The sequence below is a fragment of the Ochotona princeps genome, chromosome 2, assembly GCF_030435755.1.
Source record: "Ochotona princeps isolate mOchPri1 chromosome 2, mOchPri1.hap1, whole genome shotgun sequence".
Taxonomy (NCBI): domain Eukaryota; kingdom Metazoa; phylum Chordata; class Mammalia; order Lagomorpha; family Ochotonidae; genus Ochotona; species Ochotona princeps.
The window spans coordinates 62119876-62143779 of NC_080833.1; the positions used below are offsets into that span (position 1 = coordinate 62119876).

At 40.3% G+C, this 23904-nt stretch overlaps 1 protein-coding gene across 2 annotated transcripts; it reads right to left on the reverse strand.

Moving 5' to 3' along the window:
* Positions 1 to 286: 286 nt before the first annotated feature.
* CRYZ (crystallin zeta) lies at positions 287 to 23863 on the reverse strand. Of its 2 annotated transcripts, XM_012930444.2 has the most exons (9): positions 23722 to 23863; positions 18869 to 18985; positions 17113 to 17265; positions 13509 to 13672; positions 11298 to 11349; positions 5328 to 5477; positions 2280 to 2381; positions 2080 to 2175; positions 287 to 1269 (listed from the first exon to the last, which is right to left on the reverse strand). In XM_012930444.2, exons 2-9 carry the CDS (start codon positions 18977 to 18979, stop codon positions 1108 to 1110), a joined length of 990 nt encoding a protein of 329 aa, XP_012785898.2. In that variant the 5' UTR covers positions 18980 to 18985; positions 23722 to 23863; the 3' UTR covers positions 287 to 1107. The 2 variants fall into 2 exon arrangements, with proteins under 2 accessions (XP_012785898.2, XP_058514099.1); XM_058658116.1 differs by lacking the exon at positions 23722 to 23863 and having other exon boundaries at positions 18869 to 18991.
* Between the last annotated feature and the right edge of the window lie 41 nt (positions 23864 to 23904).

Sequence of the window (23904 nt, forward strand, 5' to 3'; positions counted from 1 at the left end):
TAGGCCATGGCGCCGGGCCCCAAACCAGAATGTGTCTTTCAATAGAACAAGGCAGGTCAAAACAATAAACCATGGACTACAACGAAACATGAAGATCTGTTCATATATGGGAAAGCAGAAAGTAAAAATCACAGACAAACCAACCTAACTTCCTTGGACATAATATTGATAGTAAGATTTTCAGCGATCATTTCTTTATTTAGTTTAGACTCCCAGCACAGAAAACTATTAGGGAGTACACATGAGAAGCGAAATAGAGGTGATACAAATTCTATACACAGATGAATACAAGTTTTAATTTTCCATTGGATTTATTAGAGATTGCTCACGTTATAAGCACAAAAGTATATCATTCCTTATGCTCAAATCAGAGAATTTATTAATTTAAACAAAAACATATGCTCCCCATGACACACGGATAACTTTTAACTCTGGAAATGTAGTCAAACAGGAAGAGTCTGTGGACTGTGGACTTGTCCTGTATCAGGCCAACGCTGAAGCTGTGGTCCTCCCAGAATAGGTGAGTCACTGACACTGAATATTCTAACATCACTGGAAGAACCTGAAATAACCAACCAACTTGTCCAGACAATGTATACATACCGTTCCCCTTGCAGGAAACTTAGTGATCAAGGCAAGATTATTTTGAAAAAGTTGTAGTAATCCAAAAAATCATCATAGCTGATGATGGACTAATCAACAACTAAAGAACTTTTATAAGGATAAACAGACCTGAAATCACATTTACTTTTGGAAGTCAAGCAGTCGTATCTTGAATTAGTATGTTTCAGTCAAAGGTTTAGAATTAACCAAGTATCCGCTGAAATGTTCTAGAATGTGCCTCAATGGCAAATTACCACTAATATGGTATTTCTTACCATGATGATTCCTTGATTCAGAAAAAAGGCATAAAATGATTGCCATCCATAAGATAATTTTACTGCACTGCCTCTATTCTCTAAAGAAAAATCTTGTTCAAGAAGTTCAGTTTCCATTATAAGAAACTCACTAAATAAAATGAGTGTTCATGAAAGAAAAGTTAGTGTGAATAAAATTAGGAGAAAGATAGCCTCTAATTATGTAGAAAAATTATGAAACAATAACTCATCACAAGAGAAGAATCATTTTCCCAGTAGTCCCACTGTTAGAGATGATATCTTTATGAGCTTCGGCTGCTTTCTCCAACGGGTACTGAGGACCTATTACAGGTTTCATCCAGCCAATTTCCATTCCAGCTTGAAGAGCTGCCGCAAATTGCTGAAATTCCTCCTACAGTGAAAAAAATATACATATTTATAATGAATTGCATGACTTAATTTTCAGAAGCATTAAAAACTTCAGAATCTAAAATCATAATGTATTTGTTTTTCTCATTTCTCTAGAACAATGAAAAAATGTAGCACTCAGTGGGGTAGCCATGAATTTCCTTTGCTGGGACAGCGTTATTTCATTATACTTGCCTTGAAAGTTTAATGAATAGACTACCTCTTCTCTTATAAAACCGTTATGACTTAGACATGGATAGTAAACTCTATTATTTCACCAGCTATCCTTCTGGTAGCTGCTTCTATTGTTGGGTAACTAGCTATAACAAGAATCTTTTCAAAAATAATTTTAAAATTAATTAATTTATTTATTTAGAAGGCAGAGTGATAAAGAGAGAGAAAAAAAGTGAGAAAGGGTGAAAGGCTGGGCAGAGGGAAGTGTGGGTGGGTGGGATGGTGGAGAAAGATCTTTTATCTGGTGATTCTGTCCACAAATGGTCACAATGGCAGAAATTATCCAGGCTGAAGCTAGGAGTCTAGTTTCTTCTGGGTCTCCTGCTTAGGTGGCAGGGGACCAAGCACTTTGGATATCTTCCACTGTTTTCTCAGTTACATTATCAGGGATCTGATCAAAATGGAATAGGCGGGACTCAATAAGGAACTCTGATGCAGTATAATGCTAAGCAAGCAGCAGCTTAGCTCATTGTGTCACAATGATGGGCCCTAAAACATCCACTTAAATTTCTGTTCTGCCTGACGAGGCAAAGTGCTTCAATGTTTAAGATATCAAAAACAGAGCAGCTTCTTCTCCTACCTTAGTCGAGGAATATAGAGAAACTCCAATTATACTAGTCTCCTTTGCCATGGTGTCCCGTGGGGTTATTTCAATAGGACCTCTGCTTCCAACAATCTATTAGGAAAAATAAGATGTCTAGAGTTAAAGATTACTGGAAAATGGTGTTAAACTGTGGGAAAACTTTTAAAGTGGTAAAATGAAAAAAAAACCAAACTTACTATGACTCGTCCTCCAGAAGAGAGAAGTTTCAAATCATTACTAAGATTTACATTAGCTAACATTTCAATAATCACATTAACTCCATTTTCACCAGCAGATTTCTATACAATAAAAAAGAAGGTAGAGTAAGGCTACACATGAAATACTGTCAAATAGCTAGTACAGCATTATATTGTACACAAATGTGTTTTAAATGACATATAAAATCCTATACTTTTAAGACTAACAAAGCACAGCTGACAATGATCTAATATAATGTGAGGTGATTCTAAGGTAGCAGCTACAAAATCTGCAATGATAAAGACTTGTATAAAATGAACTGCTATAATAAAATAAAATTTGCCTGGAACTTTCAGACGTTAGACTCAATTTGAATATAAAATATTCCTTCCTTAGGTGAAGATTTTCTATTTTCAAAATGAATTTTCATGCAGAAGTAAACAACAAATAAAAACCCCAAATCCCCAGGAGGTTCCCATTTTTATTAAAAGAAAACAAAAGTACTCTTTGGTGTTGAACGATTTTTTGCATATATATATGGTTTCAGGTTGTTCTATATGGTTTATGATCTGTTTGACATGCTGATTTTTTTCCTTCTGGGTTCCTAGATGTTATTTCCAAACATTTAACGCTGATACTTTAAAGAGGCTGTATGAACTTACACATATTTTAACAATAAAATAGGGAACAAGAGGCAATCATTCTTCTCCTAGGAGAGTCTCCAAGTTAGTATTAGTAATTCATGGAGTTTTCCCCCAGAAACAGAAAACATAATTTTGGAGTCTAGCTTAGTTAGGAATTATAGTCAAAGCCAGAGAAATTAATATCTGTACTCAGTTATGTGATAAGAAGACTATAGAAAAAGAGACGCATTTGAAAGACATGTCAGAAATGAAACATAAAATAAGGGGACCAGTTTGACAGATGGGATGGAAATTCATGATTAAATGTCTAAAAAAATGAAATGACAGGGTTAGGGTTGGGTGCAATGAGTTATCCCAGTTGATTGCCAGCTTAAATCCCAGCTACACCAAATGCAATCCACCTTCCTGCTAATATGCCTGGAAAGGCAGTATAAGATGGCCCAAGTTTGTGGTCACTTGCCACCTACATGTGAAACAAAACAGATTTCCTGGCTCCTAGGTTTGGCTGTTGTAGGCATGTGGGAAGTAAATCAGCAAATGAAAGATAGATCTCTTCTCTCTCATTCTCTGTGTCTACTATTCTGCCTTTTAGATAGAGAGACAGATAAACAGATAGATAGATGCTTATAAAAAGTGAAATTAATTTTCTCTTGGGTGACCAGGCAAGTGGGATGGTCTTTCATGCTGATAGCCTAAAAGAATGTTACTCATGGGCCCGGCACCATGGCCTAGCAGCTAAAGTCCTAGCCTTAAGCATGCTGGGATCCCATATAGGCGCTGGTTCTAATCCTGGTGGCTCCGCTTCCCATCCAGCTCCCTGCTTGCGACCTGGAAAGTAGTCAAGGATGGCCCAAAGCCTTGGGACCCTGCATCCACGTGGGAGACCCAGAGGAAGTTCCTGGCTCCTGGCTTCTGATTGCCACAGCACCGGCTGTTGCGGTCACTTGGGGAGTAAATCATCGGATGAAAGATCGTCCTCTCTGTCTCTCCTCCTCTCTCTGTATATCTGACTTTGCAATAAAAATAAATAAATCTTTTAAAGAAAAGAATGTTACTCATGCCAGTCAATTTTGGAAATCAATAGCAGATGGTTAGTAAATAAAGCCACGAGAATGTATAACTGTTTCTGGTAAAAGTCTAGCACCAAGGAACATGAAAAAACAGAGAAAAACAAAACAAAAAAATATTTAGTGAGCAGTAATAGTTAAATAGAATTATTAAAAAAAAAGATTGATATGGAAGTTAGGAAAGAAGATAAACAGCATTTAGGTGACATGGTTGCAGTCCTATGCTCCTGAAACATCAAGTAGGATGAAGACAGTCAAGACCAGGAGATCAAGAGTTAGGGCTCATCTGTGGTTGGGATACATACAAAACTGCAATGGGAGGCAGTGAGAATTAAGGAAGTAAAAGCAGTGAGTTCTTGTGATGTTTTCAAGAGGTCTGGTGATGGTACGGAGGGGAAGAAAAAAGGGGTGAGAGAAAGGTTAGGAGATGGCTTCTGAGAACTGGAGAGATTTAAGTATAAAGAATCAATGGGCAAGAGGGAAGCCACAGAACCTCTTGGTCTTAAAATTACATGATTGCCAAGTAAAAATCACATTCTTAAAATAATCATTCTGTTTTAATCCTTGTAAGCATTCTTGGATAACAGCAGCACGGTAAGTACTGGATCCCAGGTTTCCTGGACATACAACAAAGAAGTGCCTGGGCTTAGTTTTTTTGGCAAGATTATTCAGTGACCATAAGCAAGGGTTCATTCATTGTTGCTCTGTTTGTAATGAGCTAGTTTACAGAGCACTCAGTACCTGGGAAATTCTAATGTTAACAGGGGGAAGTAGTCTGAGGATTTAGCAATCAATGTTGGACAAATCCTTACTATAGTATGAATGAGACCTTCACAATATACTTGAATTCACTTTTATGCAGCAACTAACTAAATGCTACCTTACCACTCTGGATGAAGCAGTGTTTATTCTCCACAGCATCAAGGCAAGAAATAAATTTTACACGCTATCTTCACACATCCAATTTGTCATCTATGGATAACACACTTACCATAGGAAATTCACACTGAAAAAACTACATTAAGTACACTTCACTACATAAATACAAAGCTCTGCACTTAATAAATGATTTGAAACTTAAGGCAGCAAATTTTATATTGCTAAGATTCTATAAAGTTTTTATTTTATGTAATACACATAAGACAGAAATGATAATAAAAGTTTAAAAACCAGACATCTTTTCAAATTTGTTAAAACTTAAACACTAGTATGAAAAACATACAAATGTAACAAAGGAAGCCAACAGCTGTAATAGAATGGTTAGCAAAAGAATTTATAACACCACAGAAGTCTCAAACTCCAAGTTTGACTTTGGTAAAACTCAAGAGAATGTTACCTTAATTTTATCAATATAATTTACTTCCTTGTGATTGAACACTTCATGGGCTCCATTTTGCAAAACAATCTTTCGTCCCTCCTCAGTACTGGCTGTGCCCCAAACATTTAAGCCGTAAGCTCTAGCAATCTGGCATGTTGCTAATCCAACCTGAAAAAGAAAAGAAAATCCAATAGCTATAAATTCCCTAAATTCCTAAAAAGTACTTATTAATGTATGTAATGAACATAAGATTCTTCTAGGGCTTATCTTTCCCTAAAGGGTATATGTGAAGGAATATGAGAAATAGCTCGCTTTTACTAAGCCTATGTAACGTTCCAAGTATCATCCTAAATCCTCACATATCACTGTCACCTCATCCTCACGATGACGTTATCGTGTGGGTACTATCCTTGGCTCTACTCTCCAGATGAGGAGGCTGAAGCTTTGCAGAGACAGAAATAGAGACCAGAGCAAATCAGAATGTAGACACTATATAAAACTTTTTGCATCCTTCCTCCCTCCCCTCCTTACCCTTCTCCTCCCCCTCCTCTCTTTTCTTTCCCCTCCTTTCCCTTCCCTTCCTTTCCCACTGAACTTGTCCTGTACCTTCTGCACCAAGGAGGTTGGCTGGGATCCCTTGAATGGGCCTGAGCATGGACACACACTGGCTAAGACTGTTGCTTAGCACAACACAAAGGGGGCTTGGGGCTGGAGCCACTCCATGTAAGAGTAAAACCACATCAAAGATAAGCCTGCCTACCCCAGTTAACTAATAGAATACCTCAAAACATTGTTTCAAAAGGCAAAAAGTTAAGTACAGCCTTTGTTTTCTCCATATGAAATCTGTGGCACTTTAAGGCAGATTTGTATTACTGACCTCTTTCAGGACCCTTTCTGGAAGCTGCTACTGGATCTTGGTATGTCACATGACACTAATCATAAAAAAAAACCCAGACTATGGCTTTAGGCAGGTTCGCCTCCGCTTCAGGCCAACTTCTAAAGGAAGTCCCCAAGTTTGTATACACTCTGTCTAAAGCAGTCATGGGAAGCTTACAGGCCTCAGAATAAATATTTGTTGGTCAGCAAGAGTCAGCCTTGACTCCAGGCTCCTGGGTAGTCTACTCCAGTAGCAAACCAATGCAAAGAACTGGGAGCAGGCAGCTAATATATACATGGCACCCACAGTGCAACAAAGCAATGGTCTGGGTATAGACAGGCAGTGGCCTCATGGATCATGACAGGATGCACCTGTAATGAGTCATACACCATTTTGGGATCAGACAGGTTGGCACTTACTACATGGGTCCTGGCATGCAACACCTACAATGCACTACTCAGTTTGGCCAGGGACTTGAAGCTGCAGTCCTATGAGGTAAGAAGGGCCCACTTATTATCTTTGGCAGGGCAGGACATGTCCACCTCATGACACTGTGCTGGTCTGGGACAAAGCAGACCAGAGGCTTGAAAGGTTCTAGGCAGTTACAGTCATGCTAAGCCAGAGGCCTGTGGCTAAGGTCCAGTGGGAAACTCCCACTGAAGACCTTTGGTATCAACCAGAAACCTGGGCTTTCATGTTCCATTGGCTGCAGAAGCAACAGAATCTCTGATCTCAGGGATCAGACACCAGGATGTGTGTCCTGCTCCCAGAGCACACAGTGCATGTTATGCAGCTTCTTATGTTGACACCTGGGTAGAGGAGAGGATCATGCCCAGATACACCCAAAGGATGAATCAGCCTGATTCTGTGAACCAGCTGAGGCCCCGGATGCTGCTTCAAAAGACAGGAAAAGGCCAGTGGCTTCTCGGAATAGTGATTACCACTGCAAGGGGCACAGCCGTTGGCACCAGCTATACTTTCTGTGGATAACATTAAATAAATAGGGAGAGATTCCTGAACCCAGGACATGTAAAGCCTACATCCCTAAACAGCAGGAAGTAGCTACCAATAAGATGAAACTGTCCTTCAGCAACCCTAAAATTGAAGGTCAGAAATCTCGGGAGGGAATAAATGTGACAGGTAGGTGGCAAGATCGGACTCAAACTGTAAGCAGTAGTTCCCATGCCCTATGTAACACAGTCTACCTGTCAGTCAAATGACCCCTTCCCCAAGTTGTGTTCCTCCCCCACTTGCCTCCACAAGAACCCAAGAAGCCATGCAATGGGGAGGGGTGCACTCTCTCTCCCCGTGGACACAAGATGAAAGCAGAAACTTCTCTCTCCCACCTTTTCTCTCTCTCCCAACTATATCCCTGAATGTGTTTCTGTGGTTTCCTTACCTTTAAATAAACTCTAAAAATAAAAAAAAAAAAAAAGAGTTTGTAAGTACCTGCTTTGGGCAGAAGGTCAAAATTTTTAGGATGATCAGAAAATATTACCTTCATGCTTTAATTAAGAGAAATAACTTAATTAATAAATACACACATAAGGCCTCTACCAAATTAAAATATCAAAAAACAAACACTAGCATAAGATATTAAAAGATAAATACAAGGCCTCCATTATTTAAACAGACGAGACAGAGACATAGGCAAATTACCTTACCCATATCCTGCATACTGACCGAGAATTTACTAAGTGTTAGAATGGTACTTAATGGAAAAGACTTCAATAATAAAGAGGAAGATAGTCAACATATGAAATATAAATGAGTGCAAAAATTCAGAAGATTAAAGTGCTAAGAAAAAAACTGTTGGGTTACAAAAAAAATTAATTAGAACAGGAAGTTCTAAAGAAACAAGACATGAAGGAAGTGAGTGGTCAGGCATGTGACTACTTGGGAAGCCACATGTGGATGTTTTAGGCCAAGAGAATGGCCATGCCTAACCTGACAAGAGTGGGAATGGACTTCGAGTGCTGAAAAGACAGAGAGAGGGTCACTGACTCAGAGATACAGCATGCGCAAGAATGAAAGACGAGGCAGAGAGCCACAGAGAGGCCTTACTCAGAGGAAAAGATAAAGGTTTTGGGTTGTATACACAGCTATGAACAATCATTGGTGGGCTTATGCAGCTAAATGATGTGACAGATTTTAGAGGGTCAAATCAACAACATGTGAGATACAAAGAAGTTTGGGGAGGGAGGCGATGGAGGGAAGAAGACCAGTGTTTGGTTGGAATAATGGTCTAGGTAAGAGACAAAGTTGGCTCAGACCAAGGTGGTGGCCCTACAAGGACGAAATAAACTCAGATATGGTTTTGAGATCAGCTGTTGGGACTTCCTCCAAGACTGAATGTTGGAGGCAAGTTAATGGGACAATCAAGGTCTGCTGCATCTCTGGCCAGATCAACATGGCAAACTAACTGGGAGTATCCAGGTCATGCACACATGGAGTTGCACAGTGCTCTCCAAAGTGACCAGGACCAGTAATCTCTCACCCAAGGTATGGGAGTCAATGGACTTCAGATAAGAGATCAGAATTTGAAATTCATCATCTTACAGGTGATATACCAAGCCATGGCAGTGATGGCATTGGAGCAAATCACTGGATATTTGTGCTTAATACAAGAGAAAACAGCACAATCTGGGAATACATTAAAAAAATCCATTATTTAAATAACAATATAGTAGGAAATACAAGTCTGATCCTGTGCTAAGAATGGTATAGACAACTGTCACCCAGATTTAGAGCATAGCTTCTCACACGAGGCACTGCTGACACTTTGGACCAGGTAATTCCTTGCTGTTGAGGACTAGCCTGCTTACTGAGGGCTGTCTGACAGCACTGTCAGCTTTGGCCCACTAAGTGACAGAACCATGTTCCCTAGTGGTGACAAGTAAAAATGTCTCCACAGATATTTCCACATGCTTCTTAGGGAAGGGTATATGATGCAAAGTCAACCTTCCATTGGCAACCACTGACTTATAAAAAGCACTGGACTGAGCAAAACGATGATAGGTATTAATTAACATTGCCATGGAATTACAGACTCAAACGGACCTTACAGATTGTCGGCAGGTGGGAGTGAGGCGCTTGAACTCAGTGGGATTAGGCAGGGATTTGTTTGATTTAACAAAACAAGCAAACACAGAACTCACAGTATGACAAAGGGCAACACTCAACTCGATACAATACAGCATACTACGGGGTCAGCACACTGACTTTTGCAACCTTCATCTCCAATTAAGAAAAAGTAAGACACTCTTAATGAAAAGTACATTTTAAACTTAAGATTTAATGTAAACAGATCTCCTTATGCTCTAGTTGCTTCAAAGGGACACTTGATAGCTCTTTCAAAGACAATATTTATTCTATTCTCATCAGAAAAGTATGCCAGCAATCTTCCTTCAATAGATTTTGTACCATTTTGTGTCAACTCTTTTTTTTTCTACTTATTTTGCTAACACTAAAAATAGGGCACTGCCTACCAACATATCTGGATAACAGCTCTGTTCATAAATTCCACACCATTACAAACACACAACAGAATCCCAAAGGAATTTGAATTAAATGAGGACAGAAAGCACAAACATCAAGCCAGGCAACACACGGCACTCTGTTTCCCTCTGATAGGCTCGGGAGGATCAGAAGTGCTGCATACACCAGGTCGCCAGCCTATCCCTGCCGACCACGGATTTAACAAATGCAGCCAGCTCAGAGAACAGTGTGGATTTTACCTTTAAAAAAAATTCATGGTGAAGTGACTGGGCTTTTTACAAGAAGGCAAAGGGAATAAAAAACCAATTTTCTTTCAACTCTTTCCTTCCTACTGAACTCTTTCCCTTTTACACAGAATATAAGGTCAGTCCTCTGAAAGGCAGAGCAATTTAAATAAATGCATGTGTTTGACCGATCTTCAGTTATTTCACATTAAGGTTAATGTAGACATAGCGTTTTCAATGCATTCAAACAATGGGAGTTTGGACAAGGTATATTTGACATATTTTCTCAAGTCCCATGAAGATAATCCTTGATGGTTTTTAGCAAATAGTTTGATCTGTGAAACCCTTCAAAACTGATCTATTTTAAGGTACATAGGAAAACAGGTGTGAAATCTTGTGATCCACCTACTCAAAGGATCAGAGACATATACTCGATTGCACAGGCTGCACTGCCTGCCACTTTCAGGCTGCTACTCATTATATAATGGATAGTGTGCCAATTTACTAGTTTATTTCTTTCCATCTACTACTCAGAACACGCAGTGCTCTGAAGGGGTTAAGCAGCTTCCTCAAGGTGAGCCATCCAGCCTCCAGGCCCTTGATTTTAAAAATGCACAATCTTGTCTTCAAAATTTCTAAAGCCTCCATATGCAGGATAGAGGTCATGTGGATTTCTTGTTAAATTCCAACCTCAGAGCTGTAACTTCTCCTCTAAGCTCCTCAGAGGCAGATTGGCAGGCAGTTTCTTGAAGAGGTTTCTGACAGGCCTGCCTTTGGGTGATTTTAGCAAAGGGCGCATTTTATAAGCTGGAGCCGCACCATTAGCATTTTCAGCCATGGGTTGTGGTGTTGAGGACACAGCTGTGTACTGTGCACTCCACGGATGTCATCAATGCGCAGCAGGCAAGCAGGGAACGGGAGATAGAAAGGACTAAGCCTCCACAGTGCAGCTGTGCAGTGTGGTGCTGTCGACAGCGACATAGGTAAAGCTTTAACGGGCTTTAGTTTCCTTATCTAAGGGAATATGGAATTACTCTTAACCTTTAGGACTGTTTAAAATTCTAAATAAATATTCTTGTAACATATGGCACTTGGGGGCAAAAACAAGACAGTTTATCTTGGTCCAACTCAACAAAGGTTGAAAAACTAATACAAATATCTTTGGAGGAGATGGCTCTGTTGAATTTACTAAAACAAGAAGAAATGCTAAATAATGACAAAAAAAATCACCTTTCAAAGAATACATATTAAATGATTCACGACACAAAAGGGGAGGAAAGCATTGATTCTTTTATAAATTTTGCTTTTAAAGATGACCTAAGAACTATAATATGAAACTCACAAATTCCAGTTCGTTTAAGACTACACTTAAAAAAAAAAAATACTCACCCCTCCACTAGCCCCATGAACCAGGACACTTTCCCCAGCCTTCGCACGGGCACTGCAAAAGAAAACACACGTTCCAGCGCCTTATCTTCTGAAGCTAAGCTCAGGTGTTGTGTTTTCGTTATTTATTTGTTAGGAAGTTTCATCCTACACTCAGCTAACATTTACCAAATGAGCAACTTCTCCCTGACTTACAGCCCGAAATATTCTCCAGTCCCCAGAGGATCAAGCAATGATTCTTCAGGGAGGAAAGGAAACCTCAGTTCATGTGCTCATCTGACAGATGATGATTCTATGGCATCCACTGTGATGGCTACTGGCAGCCCGACATGGCTCTGCCTCCGCGGCGCTGTAGTTCTCATGGCGATGCTAAATGAGACTACTGAGCCTCCGGGAGCTCAATTCTCTTGCTCCTATACAAAGTCACTCGAAGCAGGTTCAACATGGCTCAGTCTTTATTCTGTGGTCCACAATAATGTTCAAGTAAATGTGTCAGCCAGAATACTTTTGACCCTGGAAAGACACATTTACACCTCTCTGTGCCAGCCTGTCAACCACTGAGACAGCAATGCTAACAGAGGAGGAGGTACAATAAATTCTGTCACAAAAGTCCCCAGGTCATCTGCTCAAATGGCCATATCTGCAGGGTGAAATGACATAATCTTACTTCTGGCTCAAACCACTGCTTTTCTACTACGTACTGAAAACAACAGACATGCACAAAGATGGAGCTAATGACACAGCCAGCCGCTGCTGTGTGACCCAGATCTGACGCCCAGGGAGGATGAGGATCTCTTGCTTCCTAAAGCAATGGGGTGGCCTTGCTGCAGAGCCATTATGTTCACTCTGGGAGTGACAACACAGTAGGTGGCCTGGAGTCCAGCTAGTGGCTGTGTGCCAACAGCTGACAAACGGCAATAATGAGCAATCATTGATGTCTTCTCTAACAATCTTGCTTGGAGATGAAGGGAATGAGAACAGTGTATTAAACAGAGGGTTTGAACAATAAACTAAGGTAATTACCAAAATACCTGACATGTAGACAAGCGGAATATTACCAGATAAATGGATAGGACTATTACTGTTGTATAATGGGATATAAAACATTTTTCAATACATTTTTTTTACTCCAAAATGTACAAACAACTCAAACACTAAGAACTCACTACATTTAATTCTCAGCTCTGAGTTAAGTGGGAAGAAAACCAGGCAGACCCACCTCTGCGTCTCCAGTACAAAGATCCTTCTATCCTCCTACGGGACATTGTGATGATGAATTTCATATAGTCACCTGACTGGGTTAAAGTGCCCTGATATTCCAACACTCTTCTGGATGCTTCTGTGCAGGTGAGACTAATGTTCACGTGGCAGATTTTCAGTAAATTAGATTCCACTCTAGAATGTGGGTGGGCCTTATGCAGAGGGGATGCTTTTAGGGCTGTCTCTCCTGTTTCCTCATTCCTGACCTCAGATTCACTCTTCACATGGCAGACAAGTGGCCTTCACAAAATACAAATACACAAAAGCACTTTCCAGAATAAAACATCTCATGACCCCCCCCCCCCCCAGTCCCTGACACAACAGTGTGTGAGCTCCACCATCTGGCTTCTTATAATCTGAAATTTCTCTTTGTGATAGCTAACATTTATTCAGAGAGTCTGATAGTTGAGCACAGTATTCTCCATGTCTTCTCCTCTCCCAGCTATAATTCCTCAAGCAACGTACTAGTGATCCATCTCAAATACCTACCATATTTGATTAAATTATAAATTCTTGGGTCCCAACCATGTACCTACCAGGCATGGGGAAGGGCCTTGCACTGTACCTCAAAGATTCCTGATCAGGTGATTCTAAAAGGGATGACAATAGAACTGACCCATGTCAATTAAAATAATCCAAGTCTCACACTGCCCAGGAAGCCTTTCCTCACCACCAGCGCATCCCTTGAATCCCTACGTGCATCTCCACTGCTGGACTTTGACGTGACGTACGGAAATCATGACTCTCACCTCTACTCACTAGCCTGAGTTCCCTCAAGACAATGTTTGTTTTCCTTTCTGTTCCCAGTGATCAGCACAATCCTTCAAATTAGCACAGCTTTCACTCCATGAATGTTTGAAGGATCTGATAACCAGCACAGATGGGCATAAGGCAGGAAGGTAGGCAGTAAACATTCCTCTGGCATTAGCTATGAAACCACCAGTGTGCTAGTACCTGTGGAACAGAGCTCGAAATGCAGTAAAATACGGGATCCCAATGGCAGCCCCTTGTTTGAAGTCCAGTTTCTCAGGCAGTGTGTGGACAGTGTGATCTGCTGCCAGAGCATACTCTGCATAGCCTCCAGAGACAGTTGCAGTGGTGAAAACGCGGTCACCTTTCTGGAGAAAAACAGAAGTTAGACTTACAAACTATGTCAAAGTGGACAAAACCATTGACAAAAAGATAACGGTATTTGAGGTTGACATGGTGGCATAGCACACTAATCCTCTGCCCTGTGGCACCAGCATTCCATATCGGTGCTAGTTCACATCCCAACTGCTCCACTTCTGATCCAGCTCCTTGCTAATGATCTGCAAAAGCTGTGGATGTGGCCTAAGTCCATGGGCTCCTGCACCCACGCGGGAGACCCAGAAGAAGGTCCTGGATCCGGCTTTGGACCAGCCCACCTCTGGCTGTTGGCAGCCATTTGAACCAGTGGATGGAAGACTTCTCTATCTCTCCTCTCTCTATAAAATTTGTCTTTCATATGAAAGTAAGTAAATATTTAAGAAAAGACAAGGATATTTAAATTTTTAAACACTGAAAAAGAGAGGTTGAATGAGCTACAACATAATTCAAGTACTCACTAACCATTTACTATATGAAAACATTATTTTGCATTGAGTGAGAAATATGAATAACAACATGTGGTCCCTAAATTCAAACATTCCAGACTCTAGAAAGAGAAGAAATTATAAGACTATTTCAAGTAAGGCCCAATGGGCCATCAAGGATAGGTATAAGAACGAGAAAGCAGAGGATCTGAGTTGAGATGAATAGCTATATGGAGAAGCAAAGGTAGAGGCCTTAAAAGACAGACAGAATTTGAAAGCGAGAACTGGGAAGAGTCACATTAAGTGAAAGAAACAAGATTAGCACCGAAATAAGGAATACATGCTGAGAAATTACCAGCATTTAGTCCTAATGACTAAATAATGGACTCTTATATTTTCAGGAGATAAGATGTGAAGAAATTAAGGTAGAGTGTGAACCCCCTTGATCTATGTATACAAATTCTGGTTTAATTCTACTAAGCCAAAGAACTACTTTGAATAAGAGCATAAACAAGAGACGGGAATGGACAGGGAAGGACAAATAGCTCATTACTAAAGAACAAGTTCTTAAAAGAGAAAGGATGGAGGCTCGGGGCAGTAGCCTAGCAGCTAAAAGTCCTTACCTTGTCTGCCAGGATCGCAAATGGTTCCTGGTTCTAACCCCGGTCGCCCCACTTCCCATCCAGCTCCCTGCTTGTGGCCTGGGAAAGGAGGAGAGAATGGCCCAAAGATTTGGGACCCTGCACCTGCGTGGGAGACCCGAAGAAGCTTCTGGCTCCCAGCTTCAAACTGGCTCAGCTCCGGCCGTTACAGCCACTTGGAGAGTAAATTATCAGACAGAAGATCTTCCTCTCTGCCTCTCCTCCTCTCTGTATATCTAACTTGCCAATAAAAATAAAATAAATCTCTAAAAAAGAGAGAAAGGGTGGGAGATAATAATGGGAAGATAGAGGAGAGGGCACGAAACTACTTATTTCATAACTATACATTTTAGTAATACCCTACAACCTCTAAGGACTTAGTGCAAGAATTAAAACACAGATGTAAGATAATCAGGATTATACTGTAGAAAACACTTCTTTCCAGAGGAAGGGGATGTTTGAGGGGAAAGAGGAGTGGTAAGTTCAGTGTCTATAGAATAGGGATCCAGGTCTGCGCTACTGTGGAGCGGGTAAAATAACAAACACACTATAAGCCGTGGGCATAGAAACAGGAGAGAAACCAGTTCTAATACACTGGAGATGGTGGAGGAAGATTCAAGGTTCAAACCTCAGAAGGCAGCCAGACAGCCACACAGGAGTGGTGCAAAGGTGCAGGGGAGAAACTTAACACAGTTTCTGACACGCTCTGTGTGGGTTCCTGGAAGTCGTCATGTAAGCCGAAGTTCTTCAACACACTTTCTTCCATGATGATGGAGGGAATGTTTTCTATTTAAACTGCCTAGGTGGAGCAACTGCCAGATGGAGCTACAAAGCTTTTACAATGTTACTAACATGACTAAAACTCAATTTTAAATTTCAATCTAATTTGAACTTTAAATCATGCCTACTTTTTACAAAAAAAAAAAAATCATTTATTTGGAAATCAGAGAAACAGAAAGAGAAGATCTAGCTACTGGTTTACTCCACAAATGCCAGCAATAGTCAAGGCAGGGCCAGGCTGAAGCCCGCAGCCAAGAACACTACTCAGGCCTCCCCAGTGGGTTGCAAGGATCCAAATGCTTAAATTGTCAACTTGCTATCTTCCAGTGTGGGTAGTAACAGGAATCTAGAACAGAGAACAAAGCTTGAACTTGAACTCAAGGACTCTGACATGGGATGCAGGAACCTCAAACTCTGGCAAAACCAACAATCCAAAATGCCTGTCACGTGGTTACACAGTGGAAAGCACAGGTCCAGAATTTAGTAAACGATTCTCAGTTAAGGAACCCAGATGTGACTATCAAAACTGAGAAAGTAAGCTAGCTCATCCTAGACCAGCACAGAACAAAGATAGTGTAGGTCTGAGCAAGGGTTGGAAAGCCCGAGGCCACACCAGGATGCCAGGTGCACCCCGAAAAGAAGCAAAATGGAAAGCAGAAGAAAATGATGTCACAGAAGCTGAAGAAAAAGTTGTTGCATTTTTTCTTTTTCTTTTTTTTTTTTTTTAAGAAAAAATAAAGTGGCTCACAGTGCCAAATGTCACAGGGAAGTCAAGAAAGATAATGACATAAAAGGGCCCATTAACTACAGCAATATAGAGGCCATTAGTGACATTAGCAAGAATCATTTCACGGGAGCCACTGGGGCACCAGCCGGATTGCCACAGGCCGAGAGGGGGAAAGCTATAAGAATATGCTCATCTTCCTGTCCAGGGCACCTTAATCTCCTCAGTCTCAGTCCAATTTTGGTAAATGTGCGGCCAAAGTTGAGTAGGTCAAGAAATGGTGAGCAGAGATGCTAGAACATGAGTACAGTATGAATATTCAATCTGTGTTTTATATGTCTTTGGGCACATAAATAACAAAAGCACTGATCGTAATAACACTTCCATTGACCTTGGTCTGACTCACAGCTCTGAAACTGTATCGTGACCTTGCCTTTTTGCATGTTTCACTTATTCTTCAAAATAATTAACTTTCCCTTTATTCTGTGATGCTAAATTTATAAAAGAAATTAAAAATGTTATTGGTTAATACATTATCAAGAGTGAGGTAATAGTGTGAATATAATTTCCTTGTTTGTTTTCTTTTCTCACATTATTTCTGTTAGAGCAAAAAGATCACGGTTCATTCCATGAGGATGTAAAGATACAGAAATTACACAGAATTTACTCCCAACAATGCAAACCAAATAAGGCCTCTGGAGAAAAAGTATTTCTTTTTTGACTAGAGGAGTCCCCCAAGTGGCAGAAATTATACAATGAGGATTTTTAAAGCCTTAAATACAAACAGATCTTAAAGCCATGCTAAAATAGTTTGAGAATATAAAAGTTAAGCCAAAATAGATATAATATAAATGTCATACCTTGAAAGCAGATACATCATCTCCCACAGCCTCTATGACCCCAGCCACATCAGAGCCTGGAGTGTAAGGTAAGACTGGTTTTATAACATGAGTGCCAGAGCGAATATATGTGTCCACTGGATTTACACCACAGGCATGAACTTTAATTAGAACCTGCAATGACAATGAATTTTAGTTTACCAAGAACCTGTACTCATTCATTCAGCACTATACCATGACTATGCACATTACAGGAAAACAAATAAGTACTTCAAACAATCTCATCTTCTAACTTCACAAGCCAATATACAAATAAAAAGGTAGGATAGAATGACTTAACTATTTCAAAAATATTGTTCAAAAACAGTGGAAGAGATATCTTAAAAATAACATATAACACAGGCCTTGGTGTGTTAATCAAGCCTATAGCCTCCTCTTCCTGGGTATGCAGAAAAGCACTATTTCTGGGCTGATTCCATGCTTGGTAGGAGCCAAGCACCTGAATTCTGGTCAATGGAACATGGCAGCAGTGACAAACATCACTTGCAGGTCAGGTCCATGAAATCTTGCCAGGCAATCCTGTTTTGTTTTTCCTTTTCATGGAAAATTTGATGAATATTAAAGATGGCAGCAATCAAAACACCAAAGTCAGAGTCCGGAAGGGACTGTTAAAAAAAAAAAAAAAAAGAGGTATCCACCAACATTTTGGATTTTAGTGAAAGAGAAACACATTTTGTGTTGAAGAACCATTGAAATGTTGGGGTTAAAACTATTATAGGAACTAATTTTGCCTTAATAATACAGAATGTTTGTCCTGAGAATGAGGGATGACTTATGGAGGAAGCAGCAAAGACCTTCGAAATGAGTAAAAATCATTTAAGAATAGGAGAAAAAGGATATAGCAGGGGAAAGGAACTGACAACAGAAAGGAAAGGGCTTCTTGGGGAGGCTAGATAAAGTCTTGCATTGTTGCAGCACAGTCTATAGAGAGGGAGCTCTAAGAAATAAACCTGTAAAGATTGGTTATTGCCAAATTGCAAAAACTCTCATAGGGCTGACTAAGGAAATTAGACTTGGGAGCCATGGAGAGTACAATAATAAAAAACATATAATTTTAAATTAAAAGGATATTGTTAAAGTCACTGGAGATGATTAAACTACATCTAAATTCTCTTAAGTCATATGTGAAAAAGCATGAATGCAGAATAAAACTACTTTCCAACTGTGAGCAAAATAGAATTCATGGTTTGTAGCAGAATAACTTACCCAAAACTACTTATGATTTCATTCAGGAAAAACCCAGTTATTATACTACATAGATCATTTTCCATTTCAGCTTCCTTATAAACAAGTTATTCCTTTTGTAGGCCTTCTCTAATTTATATTTATATTAATTGTATTAATATAATTTATATGAATTTATATTAATTTGGTCACACAAATTTACTATAAAAGGTTTATCAAAAATGGAACTAACAGGTAAGTTTACTTCAGCACAAAAAAATTTTTAAACTCAGGGAGTTTTTTCATAAAATGTATTTTTCCATGAACTCTGAATGATTTCATAGGCATTTTGCACTGAAATATACTATCTTATAACTATCTTGTTCTTTTCGGCACAAACTTTTGGAAGTAGCCTCATATAAACAGAGTAAACTTTGTCTTAATTCTGTGCCTTTAAAAATCATTGCGAGTCTGCTTCTTTTAAATACTAACTTGATGTGCTCAAAACTCAAACTTTGTGTAATTATTGTCTGAGTGAAGTAATTATTTCCACCTGATGTTCTTTTGGAACTGGCACTGCAATATCCGATTGGAGTTTCAGGACTTCTGGTCCACCATATTCAAAAACTCTAACAGCTCTCATCAACTTCTGCCCAGTTGCCATGGTGATCTATATGCCAAGAAAAAAAAATTAATGTATTGTCACAGTGTATCTAGGCTATCACTAGATTTTTTTTCCCCCTGGAGGGAGCAGATCAAACACTTTTTCAAACAACAATTTAAATCATGAGCTTACCACTGATTTCATTTCATGTTTAAGGACCTTTCATCTTACAAATCCTTCAGCTACAAAGCGAAATACTTCATACTGCTTCCCAGAGGGATTCAGTGCCTTCAACAGGGAATCAAACATGCAAACAAAAACATCTGGGTAGACATAGCACGATACTGTACCTTATGTCCTGTTTTGCATAACATCTTGGAAATTTAGGAGCTAATATTAATTTTTATTAACATTTGATAAATAGACCCATACAAGAAATATACAATATATAATAAAATATTGATCTGATCTTCATTTTTAACAAAAGATGCAGCATTTTAGAAACCTAAGTCACGGCTAACATTGAAGCCTGCTATACCCATTCTCCAGCCCATTACTAGTCTTAACTTTCAAGAGGTGACTATTACCATAAATTTAGTGCAATTACCTAGAGCATGTTATACTACTACTAAATATGAATGTACTAGTAAATAATATATGCCATTGTTCTGCATGTTTTCCAACTGTATCTTGATTAGACTATTGTCAATTTGGCAATTTGCTTTATCCTCCCAGCATTAAGTTTTGAGAGTTATTAATGTTGAGACATTTGGCTCTGTGCAGTTCATCTATATTTTGCTTATTTTTAAAGATTTATCTATTTACTTGAAAGACAGTCTATTACAGAGAGAGAGACAATCTTCCATCTATTGATTTACTACCTAAGGGGCCGCAATGGCTAGCGCTGGGTCAGTCCAAAGCCAGCAGGAGCCAGGAGCTTTTCCTAGGTATCCCGTATGAGTGCAGAGACCCAAGCACTTGGGCCCTCTTCGGCTGCACATTAGTAGGAGCTAAACTGGAAGTAGAGCAGCTGGCACTTGAACTAGGCCCAAATAGGATGCTGGTATTACAGGTGCTGGTGTTAGGTGTTATACTGCAATGCAGGCCCTTCCTTCATCTTTTTAAAAAGAGGAAAACCTAAAAAATATTGTTTCATATGCAAGCTTTTACAGATTAACAGGGCTGAGCTAAAATTTCTATGCTTTATTTTTAAAAACTCAGAGCTAAAATATTTTTAAAAGGTAAAGATATCTTGCTGATAAAATTACGTAACTTTTGAAAATCTATATTTGTAAAGATGTAATGAGTTTTTGAATATACTGGAATAAATCTGTTTGCGGCTGATGCGAATTTTCGAATTGGCTACCACCCAAAGCATGTTTGTTCATTTTGGGTATGACCATAGTCTTCAACCTTTCAGAACAAAGAGATGCACAAACAAGGTCCAACGATCAAAGATTCAGAATTACTCTGCCAGAGCTGAGCATGGTACTACTCAAAAAGAGCCTCTGCTGAGTATAAAATGTCACCTAGGGACCTACAAGGTGGCTAATCCTCCTCCCACAGCTGTCCTGGCTACTCTACTTCTGATTCAGCTCTCTGCTTGTGGCTTGGGTAAGCAGTGGAGGATGGCCCATGGCTCTGAGCCCCTGCACCCACGTGGGAAACAGGAAGAAGCGCCTGGCTCTTGGCTTTGGCTTGGGATTGGCTTAGCCCTGACCATTGTGTCCATTTGGGGAGTGAACCAGAGGATGGAAGATCTCTCTCTGTCATCCCTGCTCTCTGCAAATCTGCCTTTCAAATGAAAATAAACATTTAAAAGACAAATGTCATCTAATTCATGTTTGTGTGTACGTGACTGTGTTTAAGGAAAAGAGGAACTAAAACATCCTGATGGTATAATTAATACAAATCTCTTCCCACAATTAATCAAAAAATTATGTCACCTTCAAACCCTGCACTTAAAATGATGTAATACAGTGGTAGACACAAGGATGAAGTGAAATGTCCAAAAGCTGTTATCTATGGTACCTCCTGAAGGGCAGTACTCCAATAAGAAGGGGCAGAAGCAGGCCAGGGGCCTAACCTAAGCGCAGCAGTGAGCGGAAGTGAGAGGATCTGTTAGGGAAAGGCAGCCTACTCCCACCTGACCAGTGATACAGATCTTCTATTAAGCTAGAAATGTAAAGAAAATAAAACAGAAAGATACCCAGGTCAGAGATTTCCATTCCACGAGTAAGAACACACATTTTTTTTCCTTTGCCTCTGTTTTCAACATGTTATGTAAAGAGGGTGGGCTTTTGAAAACTAACAGTTCAAGTTGCAGCTTTGTTATTAACCGCACTGTCTTGGGAAAAGTAGCCAACTTTTTCAGCCTTAATTGTCTCAACTGAAACTTGGAATTCACTGAGAGTTACCATGGTAGCTGGAGATATATGGCATACACCAAGCATGAAGTTTGACAAATACATGCTCCTGGGTATCATCTCTTTCCCATTTAGCCATCTTTCCAACTTCTTATTCATAAAATGATACCTTCTGTAAACATCTCTCATTGGATTTAACAGTACTTAACAGAACTGTGGTGATAAAAACGAGTCTCAAGGAATTCTAGATCATCATTTAAACAAAACAGTAATACTAACTACATGCTGTTAGTCATTCCGCATGTACTTTTGAACATTAACTCTACAAAAGGCACTGTGCCAAACCCAGGAAGCCTAGGGCCAAGACGAAACGGCCAAGCTCCCTCTCCTATGAGCTCAGAACTTACACTGTCTCCTAGAAACAAACATGTATGATACATCACATTATCACACTCTTCCTAACGTTTTAGTATTTCGCTTGCATCTACTTTCCACCAACTAACAGCACTACTATTCTCAAGGAAAAGAAAAAGGCAGCAGGAAACAAAACACGCAGCATCGGTATCTTGTATCCGACACACACACTTCTTGCCCTACATTTTGGCATGGGCTAAATTGGGAGGCAGGAACAAAGGAAGGAGGGAACTGATTGTTAACACTGAATTTAGAAGATCCACATGCCTCGCCCAGTACTACTGCATCATCAGGGAGCTTGCAGAGGGATAGGGCATGACCTTGATGGAACTACCTTCTATTTCGCTTCTCTTGATCTTGTCTCCCACTGGGTCTATGCCATTCTGATTGATCGGGCTCCAATCTGCCCTCATTGCCTTTGAACTCAGCTACCCAAAGAATTCTCATCTGTTTCATCATACGAGTGCAGTGTCAAAGGGAATTACAAAAAGAATAAAACAACATGCACATGAACAGCAATTACAGTAATTAAATTCCCATAATACCTGATTTCTTCTAAAACACAAGGTCTGGACACTTCCATTAATATCATTACATTTACATCAGGTAGGGAAGCAATATTTATTAGAAACATTATTTTACGAAGAAGAGTAAAAAGATAATCAAAGTTTATTTTATGAATGAGAAAACATCCAACAGAGCTGACCTGGCTGGAAGTCAATCCTTCACCCTAAATGTCAATGGATGACCTTGCTTTGCTCCTTACTGTGCGCGCAGTCTTGCTTATTTGGGCCTTTGAAGCGTCAGTAGAGTGGACTCTTAATCCATGAGGAATATGCTTTATGCTGATCATACGAAATCAACTGAGCTAACATTATCATACTACTTTTGAATCCATTTGGTTTCAACAAAAATAAGGGCAGGAAAAATGTAAGAAGTATTTTAATGTATAGTGAACATATGAACTCACAAAGCCACAGCCAAGGCATGTCATGAGACAAGAGTAGAAGATAATAAGAATTTCTGGCAAAAAATTTAAAAAGCAGAAACTTACAAGGGTCATTACAATGTTGCTGCTGATCAAGAATGACCGATGCATATTGTTGATTATTAGCCCAGAGAAAAAACCCTTCAAGTGGCTATAACGGAAATGCTCAATTTTGTTAAGAGGAGGAGGTTGGGGCAAATTAAGTAACTCATGCTGAACTCCTCCAGTGTCTGGGACAAATCTGGGTGCCGCAGAATGGCGTCTTCCAGTGTCGCAGGAGCTGCGCCCAGGGAGGCCTGCTGCCCAGCTGGCTCTCTTAGGGCGACGAGTGGACGCGGAGCCTCAGGAGGCTTCAGTGGGACTCACACAGCCATGTCCGTTAGCCAGAGAGGGGCAGCCTCAACTTTAGCCTGTAAGCAATCAATCATTAACACACACCCCCTGAGCAGAAGTCTCTAGAACCTCTGTGAACGTTCAACGATCTGTGAACAGAATAATTTATATGTACATAAACTAAATATATATATACATACATATATATATATATATATACACATACGTGTGTGTCCACATGTTTTCCTTTTGAAATGTATTCTAATTTGGGGGCAGAGGGTCCATAAGGCTACATTTCTCACCAGAAGCAGGATGCGACCCTGCAGGTAGAGCTAGCGAAAGGCCCGGGAGGAGGCACTGGGACAGCTGCAGTTGTGGGTTCCCAGGAGACCCCCACAGCTGGGCAGGGACACTGGGCAGAGGGGCCCCTGTCGCTGCAGCTGCAGGAATTCCCTGCTTAGACCCCGGGGTAGGGTGGGGGAGTGCCAAACGGTAGCAACTGAATCGCGTATCCCCGTGAAACCAGGACTGGTGCCCACGACAAGCCAGTCAACTCCTCAACTGACTGACGAAGTCTGAAACTCCTCAGGCACGGGTTCCCAGAGGGCGGGAAGGGAGTGCAGCCAAAATCAAACTTCATTCCACCTGGATAGGAGGCGCGGAGCTCCGCGGCCTGCCGAACTTAAAGGGACTCTACTTACTCTGCTCTGGAGTGGAAATCAAAGCCTGGGAAGGTCCCCTCGGACTCCACAGAAGACTGGAGACTAACCGGGACCTCTCCAACTTGTGCAGGCTCCGCCTCGCCTGCGCGCCCCTCCCCTCGGATCAAAGGCCAGAATCGACCCACGAGCTCAAACTGGAGGAAGTTTGGGCCTCGTCGGCCG

Coding starts and splice junctions, on each gene's coding strand:
- CRYZ (XM_012930444.2), bottom strand. CDS start 18,979: ATGGCAACTGGGCAGAAGTTGATGAGAGCTGTTAGAGTTTTTGAATAT. Junction 17,266..18,868: donor CAGTTCCAAAAGAACATCAG/GTGGAAATAATT, acceptor TTGTCATTGCAG/GTTCTAATTAAAGTTCATGC. Junction 1,270..2,079: donor CTCTATATTCCTCGACTAAG/GTAGGAGAAGAA, acceptor TTTTCACTGTAG/GAGGAATTTCAGCAATTTGC.